At 42.1% G+C, this 11,945-nt stretch overlaps 1 protein-coding gene across 4 annotated transcripts in view; it reads right to left on the reverse strand.

Annotated features, from left to right (window-relative positions):
* The window catches only part of BRD1 (bromodomain containing 1), a 104,644-nt gene extending 94,628 nt beyond the window's left edge, over window positions 1-10,016 (reverse strand). For 3 of the 4 annotated variants that reach the window (XR_012903594.2, XM_075927836.2, XM_075927827.2), the window contains exons 1-2: window positions 9,885-10,016; window positions 4,621-6,001 (exon numbers count right to left, since the gene is read on the reverse strand). Coding sequence is in view for 2 of the 4 variants with exons in the window: in XM_075927836.2 (XP_075783951.1) it covers window positions 4,621-5,987 (1,367 nt within the window). In the remaining 2 variants the exon portion in view is untranslated. Of the gene's footprint in view, window positions 1-4,620; window positions 6,002-9,884 lie in introns of those variants that run through there. The other variant, XM_025182856.2, reaches the window with a different exon arrangement.
* Window positions 10,017-11,945: the final 1,929 nt, after the last annotated feature.

The following is an 11,945-nucleotide window of genomic DNA, read 5'->3' on the forward strand; positions in this document are numbered from 1 at the left end:
TAAATTTGGATATTACTAGATTGAGTCCACATTCTCAAAATACTTAAGTTAATTCAAGAGCTTAGAGGGCATAAGACAGATATATTCCTGCACAGTAAGTCTGCCTTTTGTAATTTCATTTCATAAAAATCACAAACCATGAATAATGAACAGACTATGATTAACTATCACTAATTCTGAGAGCTTAAAATATATTTGTGCCATCCAGCAAACATATTAACAGAAATCATAACAGAATGGCTACATTTTCAACAACCATTATTGTGAAGAACAATTTGACCAGCTTTAACTGTACATTATATTAAGTGACAGCTTTCAAATGGTATAATTTATTTCTATTATTAGAATAGTGCTCAAAGGCCCAATAAGGATTATGGTCCTGCTGTGGTAAACACAATGAACGCTATCTCCGTAATCCTAAAATGAGAATACTGGCAGTCTAACAATGCTGGAATTATTATGCGCCATATTTATATCCTGTTCCATATGGTTGTGTCTGAATTATTAACTAGGCAAAGTTCCAATTGTTGATGCAAGCACAAATCCTGTTAACTTCTCTTACTTCTTGGGTAGGTGAAATACACAAAGTGATTTAGCACATCTTCACCAGATCCCTCTAAATCAATGCTTGCTGCATCAAACGCAGCAGTGCAGATCTAGCAGCAAGCCTGGATATCAGGGATGTAAAATCCTGTTTAAAATGTTAACCAGTTAAACTATGTGTTTATCCATCCCAATGCATCACACCACAAGTGGGTGGCTACTCTGGTACAGCTGAGCTGGAGTGTCCTCCCACCCATGGCACCTGCTAGGCCCACATGGTGGGCCTAGCAGGGCTGGGTGCTAGTTAACCCGATAAACATGCTGGTAAAGCAATGCTTACCAGGGTAATAAGTTAACCAGTTACCCCTTTACATATCTACTAGACATATCCTCAGAGTGCTACCTTTTTGGAAGTGACCACTCCCTCGTTATTCACACCAGTTCTAAAGTAGATCACCAGCACACCAATACTCCCTATGCAAAATATTGGTAACATACACATAATTTTAACATGTGAAAATAGCTTTGATATTTGTTTTGGTTCATTTTAGTTTGTATTTACACTTCTGCACTTAAAAACGCATGCAGAAACTAGAACCAGTAGACTGTACAATTATCAGTACAGGCAGTTCCCGGGTTATGTACAAGATAGGGACTGTAGGTTTGTTCTTAAGTTGAATTTGTATGTAAGTCGAAATTGGTACATATTGTAGGGGAAACTCTAGCCAAACATTTCTCCAGAGCTCAGTTTTATTCTCCCACACCTCACTTCCCTCAGTCCTTTATTCTCAAGCTGAGGTGTCTGCTGAGAAAAGCCGCTCCGCGTCTTCCTGGTCTGCTGGGGGGGGCGCGTGCTAGCTTCGCGTCTCCCTGGTCTGCTGGGGGGAAGCAGCTAGTGCGGGTTGCCTCACCCTGTTTGTAAGGAGGGATCCAATGTAAGTCGGATCCATGTAACCCGGGGACTGCCTGTATGTCAGTGTATATTGTATACATCTATACCCACAGATATACCCACCACAAAACTGTACAAGATAAAGGTTTGAACTACAGCAGGAACTTAAAAAGTACATAAATTAAAATGAAAAAGCAAAACTAGGATCAGACAAATTGTATCCCACTTTTGTTTCATAATGGAAGCATTTTTAAAAGAACTATTCAATTTTGATATTCAAGTACAATTGTATACTTATGACACAGCAAAAAAATTCAAGTATATTAGAGCTTGCCAAATAATCAGTTGGATCACTGGAAAGATCAACGTACGTAAGAAGTACTCCATGAAGATATCAGTCTTCCGTGGAAAGGACATGAGGCAGAGTCACATCTCTTACCCATTTTTTTTTTTTTTTTTTAAGATGACAAATTTAAGAGTCCCAGATTGAGATGTCAACAGAGGTGGTTATGGGGAAAAATCATAAATTAAACAGTAAGTCATCACCAGAAGCAGGTATGAAACTGTAGAATTATTTACTGTAGTACGTGACAAAGCACTTAAATCAGCCTTAATACCAGATTACAGGCAGATAGCTAACATGATGCAAATTTTAAAAACAGACTCCAGAGGCAATCCTGGCCATTACAGGCCAGTCAGCCTACATCGAGGTCCCAGCAAGGCGGAAAGTATAACAAACAACAGAATTATCAGACACATAGATGAATACTACATGTTGCAAAAGAGTTAACACAGATTTTGTAAAGTGAAATCATGCCTCATTAATCTATTAGAATTCCTTGAGGAACTCAAGAAACTTGAACAAGGATGATCTAGTGCATAGAGTATACTCAAAGTTTCAGAAAGCGTCTGACTAGTTTGCTTAAGAGACTTTAGTGAAGAATTTAAACAGGAATGGCCTGTCACAGATCAGTAAATGGTTTCAAAGAAGAATAAATGGGCAGTTTTCAGCATGGAGAAAGTCAGAATAGCGGAGTCCCCCAAGAATCTGCAATGGAATCAATGCTATCCAACATATTAATAAACAATGTGGGGGGGGGGGGGAGATAAATAGAGAGGTGGGAAAAGTTTGCAGACAATACATTTCTCAGGATAGTTATATGTAAAGCAGACTGCAAAGAGTTACAAAGGGATCTAACAAAACTGAGTGACTGGGAAAGCAAATGGTAGATGCAATTTGCTGTTGATTAATGCAAAGTACTGCACATTGGAAAACATAACCCCAACACAATAATTGTGTTGCCACTCAAGAAAGATCTTGAAGTCATTACAGATTGTTCTCTGAAAATGTTCCCTCAATGTCCAGTGGAAGTAAAAAAGCTAACTGTATTAGGAACCATTTTGAAAGGATATATAGAAAACCAGAAAATATAATTCTACTATATAATTGCATGTTGCACCCACACCTTGAATAGTGTGTGTAGTTGTGGTAACCCTGTGTAGTTGTGGTAACCCTATCTCAAAAATAGAAACGGAAAAAGTACAGCAAAGTGGAACAAAAATGATTAAGGCTACAGAACAGCTTTCATACAAGAAAAGACTGGGATGGTTCAATTTAGAAAAGACAGCAACTGATAGCGGTCTATGAAATCATGAATGGTGTGAGAAGTGAATTAGGCACCGTTATATACTCCTTCACATAACACAAGAATTGGAAAGGCAAAGTGCAATTAATGGAATTTAATTGAAGACCAAAAGTATTACTGGGTTCAAAAAATAATTAGATAAGTTCATAGAGGACAGGTCCATCAATGCCCTAATGTCCTTAAATCTCTGTTAGAAGCTGGATCATTTGATAAATTTCCCTGTTCTGTTCACTCCTCTTAAGCAGTTGGCACCAGTCACTGTTCAAAGACTCGTTACTGAGCTAGATGAACCATTGCTCTGGCCCACTATGATGACCATTTTTATATTCTCATGTATTTGTATTAGTGTCAATGGCACAGAGCTTTTGGTCCCATGCCTAATAATTTATTTCAGATGCATTATTTAACTGTACAGCACTGCTTTAATGGCTTACTGATTAATTTCACAAAAAATCTGCAGAGCACTAAACTGTAATTTTTGCCAGCCTTGAAGAACATAGCTGCACTTTTTAATACCAAAAGAGAAGATTTAGCAACAGCCACATGAGAATCCTTTCAGCCAAAAAACTGCCTCACAGCACTTCCTGCACTACTTGGAAAACATTCTGCAGTATACTAAAATTGAGTGAGTACAGGATGGCCAAGTTGGCCAAAGTCACTAGTATCGGTGGTCCAAGATGAGATTTTAAAAGAAACTCAAATATGAATGTTTATTTAATTTACTAATTTTTAAAAAACAAGTCAATTTCTGATGAAGAATTCTTTAAACAGAACATATTAGCGTATTTTGATGAATTCCTGTATTAAAATATTTTATGTTGCCTTTGTATCCCTTTTCTAGCATGGAACATTAGTTGGTCCACACCACATGCTTATGCTGCCCCTCTTCTTTTGCACTTTCCTCTTTTCAGAGAGGGCTTAGAGAAGAACATACCTGCAAGCTCGAGTAGTGCATGATATGGTACTAAATACACAAGACAATAAGACTAACTATCAGAAGATCAATGAAATTGACTAGATACAAATGCTATTATATGCAAAAGGGATTTTCTTGATGTCCCTTTAAAAAGCCTGGCAGAGAATGGAGAGTCAGGCACATTCAGGAAAGCATTTAAGTCTGTGTTTAAAGATGTGTTTAAGTGCTCTCCTGAAATGAGATGCAGTTAAGCATGTGATATCTATACTATTCTGAATTGGGGGCTATGTGAGTAAACTAAAAGAGCATACACATAATTTACAGGGAGGAAGAAAAACAATTGCTGGATATAACAATGAAATTAGGATGGGGGGGAGGAGACGACTACTCACCAATATCTATGTGAAAATATTTTTGCATGCTTTTTAATTGCAAATGCCAAATATGCACAAGTTAGATTTTAGAGAGACTTTTTTTTTCTTTTTTTTCCTTTGTTGTGTAAGTATCTTATGCAGTTTTTCAAATGTTCATTAATTCTATATCCATAGAAACTATGACAAATGGGTCATAGGTATATTCAAAAGAATATAAGAGCAAAATTTACACAAAAATTGTTTGCTTACCTCTGAGGAGGAATATAAGGAGCAGATACTGTTGGCATAGCTGTACAGGTTTCAACCACTGATTTCTTGGCCTTTTTTGCCTTTTTTCTGACTTTTGATGTAGACCTTGCAGTTCTAACTGATCCCTCTTTTCTACAAACACCATTTTTCACATCAGCTTCTCCATAAATATTTAGGGGTCGCCGTATACAACCTGGTGGAGTATGTACATCACAATAGGCAGTCTTTTTTACAGAGAATGTTGTCCCACTGCCAGTTAATTCTTTCACAGGTTCCATTTTCATATACAAACCAGCCTTCTGAGCACAAGTCACATGGAATGCTGTGTAACAGTTTGCTTTGTGGCACTGGATGCAGGCACCAACGCCTTTTTGTTTACAGAGGTAGCATGTTAACTTCCATCTGGCCGGGGGAATGTTTCTGACACCATCAATTGGCTCAATAAAAACTGTATTGGCAAATCCAACTTCTGGAATCCACAAAGCACACACAACATGCCCCCAACGGTCATCATCAGTCTTTTTAAAGGCACCTCCCTTGTTTGGGCACAGCACACAGTCTACAGGCCGGGAATGGGACTGCAGACAGCGTCTGCAGAGCCACTGACCCTCAGGTATATATGGCACCCCATAGCACTCCTGATGCACTGCTAAATTACACATATCACAAAATAGGATTACATTGCTGTTCTGACATTCACCATCCATGCATATACAACATACTGCATCTTCATCAATTAAAGACTGATGATCACCCTGTTTTTGGTTCTCGCAGTATGACTCTTTTTCAAACCTATCCATAAGGAATTCAAACATATTTTGAGACACAACTGACACTCCATCACTTTTTCGCTTTTCATTTATTATTTCTAGCCATGCATAATCTTCTTCATCCATGTCATACTCCACTTCATTGTCAAGTTCTTCTGCTGACTTTTCAATGAATTTATAATAAATTGGAGGTCGCCGAGGGGCAGAAGGTGGACTATACTCAACAATACGTACTTTTGGTTCTGGAAGAGGACCTGTTGTAGTAGGTGTACCATGTGCACTTGGAAGAGCTTCATTTTTCTTTTTCACTTTGTTATTTTTATGCCGCTTGGTTCTGAGATAAACTGGAGGTCTCTCACTATTTTCTTTATTGCTATTGCATTCACTCATTTCTTGCGCTGTAAGATCATCTTCTAATATAATCTCTAATGGATCAAAAATACTGATCCTGTGCAAGCGACCTTCAATTTCTATTTCAACCATTCTTTGAGCTTGAGCATATGTCAAAGTTTCTCGTGTAGGCGAGTGTTTAATATTGCACGGGGAAGAAGAATGCCTTGCTGCAGATACTCGATGGCATCTTCCTTTTCTCCTCATTTGGTAATGATTACCTAAAATTATAATCAGAGTTATTATGCTGCATTTCAAATATTTACCACTCTTACTAATGTATAAAAATAATACATAAGAACCCACGAAATAAATGAAGCATTGTACTATCCATGGATGTGCAAATCTTAAATTTATGCCATGTATATACTTGAAACAAACTTAAATCTGACTTCCTTAACTTGCAAAGACACACAAGTAAGTAATACATTTAGAATTACTCCAAATACAATTATGTTGACAGAATACTGGAATGAATTTCATTTATTTCCTACACTGAAAAAGTCTCTTCAGAGACAAATTAATAAGAGTATAATGAATTTAGAAAACCTGCAGTGGTGTAAAGCTACAGGAAGCCAATCAAACTGTAGGAATTCAACACTGGCACAGAGAAATTGTTGCCAAGGCCCAACTAACAAATGATTAAACTTGTGCCATAAGATAACAGAAGTAGTCATTGTAATAAAAAATTACCACTGAATACACGGCTTAAGCTCTGGAATACAAAGTCCTGGTCTCATTGTTAAAAGCTTACTCAGCAGAAGCCTAAAGAAGAAATATTGCAGAAACACTTTTGCACAAAGACAATTATGATCAGAAAAGTAACTGTGTAAAAACTGAGTTTGCCTTAACAAATCTGACCTTTGTATTTATTCAGAACTACTTGCTTACAGACAGTATGTTTACACTTACCTAAATAGAACCTCAAATACGTATGGTTTATGTTATTTCCTTTTAGGTTAATCAGGTAACCAACCGGTCAAACATTAGGTTAGCCTAACATTTAATTGGTTAACCAACTAAAGCGAGGTCTGGGCTGCACACCACTGTAGCTCAGCTGGAGCAATTCCCAGGCCACGGGGCTCCCACTCTCAGCCCCACAGTGGGGCCGGGGCTACCGCTGGCTCCCAGCTCATGCTGGAACAGACCCTGCCCGAGAGGTGCCCAGGCTTCACGTGGACAGAGGCTGCTCTAGGTGCCCAAGCAGCCCCTGCCCTGATTTCCATTGTGCTTAGGTTATAAACAAAAACTCGATGGCATTTGTGAATTTGTATGAAACTTTTAATAGGGGTTCTTGTGAGGATAACTACATTAAAAATTGTGAAGTGCTCTGGTATCTAATGATGAAAAGCACTGTATATTTAGGTAGTGCTAGTATTATTTTGTATTGCACCAGTTTGATAACATGTGAGTTTCCAACCACAAAGCAGATGTATCCACTAATATTTGCTATAGTAGGTCCAGGTAAAGAGAATGGCAATTCAGTTTATGGGGACTAAATTTAGGGTTAATCTAAAAAAATTCAAGGACAAGGAATATAAAATGTCCCCTCTAAATGTCAATAAAATGTATATTTCTTTGTTTTCTTATAAGGTAGTAAAGCCATTTATAAATGCATTAGTGCATGAGAACCTGACACTGAAATTGACAAGTTTAGTTTCGTCTTATCGGATAATGATGATAAATAGCACAATAAATGAATAGATTTTTTTAAATCAATTGCAATAATCTATCATATAACTACTTGGTGTTAATGTTATTCTAACCTAAAGATAATTTTTATATACACCCATTTATATTTACATACCCCATCACCACACCTACAAACAACAATGACATTGATCAATGAGGTTACTGTCTATTTCCTCAAATTGGAGAAGAGGGGCAGTGGCTATTATGACTGAATATAAATTTTACCAGCTCAACCGTGCCACAACCATTTTTCTACATATTTAGTCAATGAAAAGCCAGGGAGGCTACGTCTACACTGGCTCCTTTTCCGGAAGGGGCATGTTAATTTCAGCTATCGTAATAGGGAAATCCGCGGGGGATTTAAATATCCCCCGCAGCATTTAAATAAAAATGTCCGCCGCTTTTTTCCGGCTTTTAGAAAAGCCGGAAAAGAGGGTCTACACTGGCCCCGATCCTCCGAAAAAGCGCCCTTTTCCGGAGGCTCTTATTCCTACTTTGAATAAGATCCTCCGGAAAAGGGCGCTTTTTCCGGAGGATCGGGGCCAGTGTAGATGCTCTTTTCCGGCTTTTCTAAAAGCCGGAAAAAAGCGGCGGACATTTTTATTTAAATGCCGAGGGGGGTATTTAAATCCCCCGCGGATTTCCCTATTACGATAGCTGAAATTAACATGCCCCTTCCGGAAAAGGGGCCAGTGTAGACGTAGCCGGATAGTACTAAAGGATAGCAAGCCATGCAATGGCGTGGGGCCAACCCCACAGTTGGCTTTTTGAAGCTAAGTTGCTTAGGCTTTGTCTTCAGCTTCAATTGTGGGCAGCAGGATTCGAATTCCAGCTTTCTTTCCTTGGTCCCAGCAATATAATGTTGTTCCCGCTCTATTGCTTATTTTGGCAGAATCTGCTTTCAGCCCCTAAGAGAGCCCCAGATTCCTGGTGGAGAACCCCTGCTACAGAAGACACTACCATATAACATAAGTTTTCAGGAGAAACTGTTTGCTTTTTTGCAAGCATAGTGACAACCATGGAACATGTATCTCATAACGCCAGCAGCTTTCCTCCCAGACTTAGTGCAAATGTCACAAATTCTAAATAAGGGAAGACATCTGCCACAAAGTGATGAAAAAGCACTTCCCAATAATGAGATTCGAACAGTTATCATGTACGTTCTCAAGCACCTTCTCTTACATTTAGATTAAATTTTGGCCCAATCTGGAAACAAATGACAATTTAGCATTTAACCTCTTAAAAGAAAACAAGAATGCAGGAGGGGAGAGCACGCTACATGTGGAAGTAGTTTTAACAATATCTATCCTAATTTTGTATAGTTGTAGTTTGGGTGACTAAAAATGCCTTGAGACCCTAAAGTACAATAAGGATTGCTAAATTTACCATAAAACAGAAAGAATTCATAAAGTGTTACACAGCTCAGGTTTGGGGTACTTCTTTCCTCCTGTAAAAGAAGGATAAAGGCTAAAGAAGATGGAAACAGAACTTTTTTTTTTGAATGACAATTTGCTGAGGTAGTTTTTATTGTCATGACAAAAATGTGAAGATGCAGCTATTTACGTGAAATGCAATTTATGTAGATGAAGCACTGCATGGTAAGGGGACAGGTGAGGGGAGAGCAGGTTAAACCTACAGCGCAGCACTCTAATAGACCTTTGTAAAGGCTGCCAATTCCTTCTGCAAACATGCAGTGTTGGGTCCTTTGCTACCTTGCTTTATTCGTGGCTCTCAACATGCATCATCTGTGGACCATGGCAAAGAGATGGAGAAAAAACTACCAAGGATGCTGCAAACAGTCCATTACCACCAGCCATATTCATTCGCAGAGAAGCCAGTGGCTGACCCCTGAAGAAATTATTTCATTCCATAAGTGAAAATACCCGTGATAGGCCTGGGCTGGACCAGGCAAACCCTCCTGACATCATCAACCCCAACATCTCCGGAGACAACCGGCACCATTCCCCAAACTAGCTCCTCCTCTCCCCTGAGCTCGGCCCGAACGGCTTCCTCCCCAAGCTCCCCCCACGCACAAGCAGTGGACGGTTCCTCCCCACGCCCCTTATCCCTCCCACACCCTGTTCCAGCACGAACACTTCCTGCCCACGCCCGTCACCGCGCTACCCACACGCACGCCCCTCGCGCGAATGGTTCCTGCCCGCGCCTGTCACCCCCGCGCGAATGGTTCCTGCCCAGGCCCGTCAGCTCCAACCCTTCCCGAGCCTCGCCCCACCCCCACCCCACAATACTGTCGGCCCACAAACATGGCGTCCAACAAAACAGCTTGCGCTGCGCCCTCCCCCGCCCGCTGTGCCGGGCCGCCTCCGCCCGCTCCCGCCACCAAGCCGCGCTCGCTAGGCCCGGCTCTGGCCGCGAGCCGCCGGCCCCTCTGCGCCGCCCGGCCGCACTCACGTCGTGGGAGCCGCTGGAGCGCGGCTGACAGACCCTCCTCCTCCTCCTCGTTCCGGGTCGACACGGCGGCCGGTCTAATGGCGGGGGTGGCCCCACCGATGCCGCTGCCTGGTGCCGTTCCCAGCAGCCCCGGGCGGCCCAGCGGGCGCTGGCGGTGCCGTGCTGCCTTCGGGCTGCCGGCGGCGGGTGCGGGGCTCCTGCTCGAGGCGCGCGCGGCGCATTCGGGAGGCGCGGAGCTGGTCGCAGTCCGGCTGCGGGCTCGGCTCCGTCCTAGGGCTGAGAACCGCCCCTCCCCCCTCGGCACAAACAATGCGGCTTCACCACAGCGCAGCGCCGGCGGGGGGACGGAACGTGGGAGCGCCAGTCCCAGGCACCGCCCCGCCGCCGTGGGGGAGGGGCCTTTCCGCTCTCCCTCTGCCCTGTGTTGCAGTGGGCGGCGCTGCCTGACACGGGCGGGCAGGCCATGGCCGATCTCCATGGCGCCCCAGCCGTCGGCCAGCTCCCCGAAAGTACGATGGGCTTAAAATGAAACGGAGGAGGCTAAGCACCGCGTCTGCTTTAGTTTGGCTTCTCCTCTGTGCCTGTAGGTGTGAAAAATACAAGTAGAAAAGTCACCCTTTAATACACACAAAATGCACACCTCTGCCTGGCTGCTGGGGGAGCCTCAACTTCCCCTCTGATCTCTACGTAGAGCCAAACTCCGCATTTCCTATTCCTGCCTCGACCCTGCAGCTACATTTTTCTGTCAGCAGCTGGGCTGGGACTTTTGCACCTGGACTCTAACAGCAATAATGTGACCCCCCCCATTGCCTCCTACCAGTATTCCCTCAGCTCTAAGGCCATATAGACATGGCAAAGCAGGTCTGTGGCCCTAGTTCCAAGACTGTCCCACATAACTCTGCCCACATGTCCAGCCCTGAAAGTTGAGGAATAGGCAAAGAAGCATATTTTGTATCATCAGAACAGCTCCTCTTGTACTTTTTCCTCTAGCTGCTTCAGACTCCCCCACCACTAACCTCGAGGCAGGTAAACTGCTATTCCATCCATCTCCTCCCCCCACAAAACCTGGCAGCATTACAAACCCTAAAAGTGCCTCTTGCTCCCCCTTACTCTCCACATCTGATTTACAGTGTTTTTGCTGCTCCTCACAGTTCCTATCTCCTCTCTAGCCCTCAGGTCCCTAGTAGCATAGCAGTTTTTTTTGCCTGTGGGCCTGGCTTCAGTATGACTGAAAACAGTATGAGTTGACAACCAATTTTATGAAGTCTCGGAGGGGTAGCCATGTTTGTGTGTAACAAAAAAGGAAGTGGTCCTACAGCATCTTAGGGATTCGGGTTTTTTAACTTTATGAAGAGAAGCGTCACCTCATGCAGATGGAATTGAGAGAAATAGCCCGTAATTGACAGTAATAGGGAATGGTAGCGGCAGTTTTGAATAAGAAAAATTGTGAGCTGGCTTTTTTCATCATGTTGTCATAACACAGACAAAATAAAATAGTAATCACAGAATTACTAGGGTTGTGATAAAAAATCAAGTGTGTTGGCAACACTGACACAGGCTTTGCCTGCGTTAGGGATCACTGCACAGAACTAGCAATAGCTCTCTTTAGTTCCAGAGTAAGACGGACCCATAGGCTTTTCTCAACCATAAAGTTATTCCTGGGGAAACAGAGGCATTAAGTACCTCAATATCACATTAAAAATTATGCACGTAGAAAAAAGACATTATATAAAAGAGTGGGTAAAATATACTTAGGCCTAATTTATATAAGAGCAATTAGGTAGTTTGGCTGCTGGTTGCTGTTACAACTGTAATACATGTTAAATACACACAAAAGTGCTCCCATTTTGTCTGGGACAGTCCCCTTTTTTTAAGTCCTGTCCTAGCCACCCCATCTTTTTTGGTAAAAGTGGGCATTTCCCCTGTTTTCTCTTAGGCTGCGTCTAGACTGGCATGATTTTGCGCAAATACTTTTAACGGAAAAGTTTTTCCGTTAAAATTATTTGCACAAGAGAGCATCTATACTGGCATGTGCCTTTGCACAAAAGATTTGCTTTTGCA

Source organism: Pelodiscus sinensis, chromosome 1 (genome assembly GCF_052426305.1).
Source record: "Pelodiscus sinensis isolate ZL-2025 chromosome 1, ASM5242630v1, whole genome shotgun sequence".
Taxonomy (NCBI): domain Eukaryota; kingdom Metazoa; phylum Chordata; order Testudines; family Trionychidae; genus Pelodiscus; species Pelodiscus sinensis.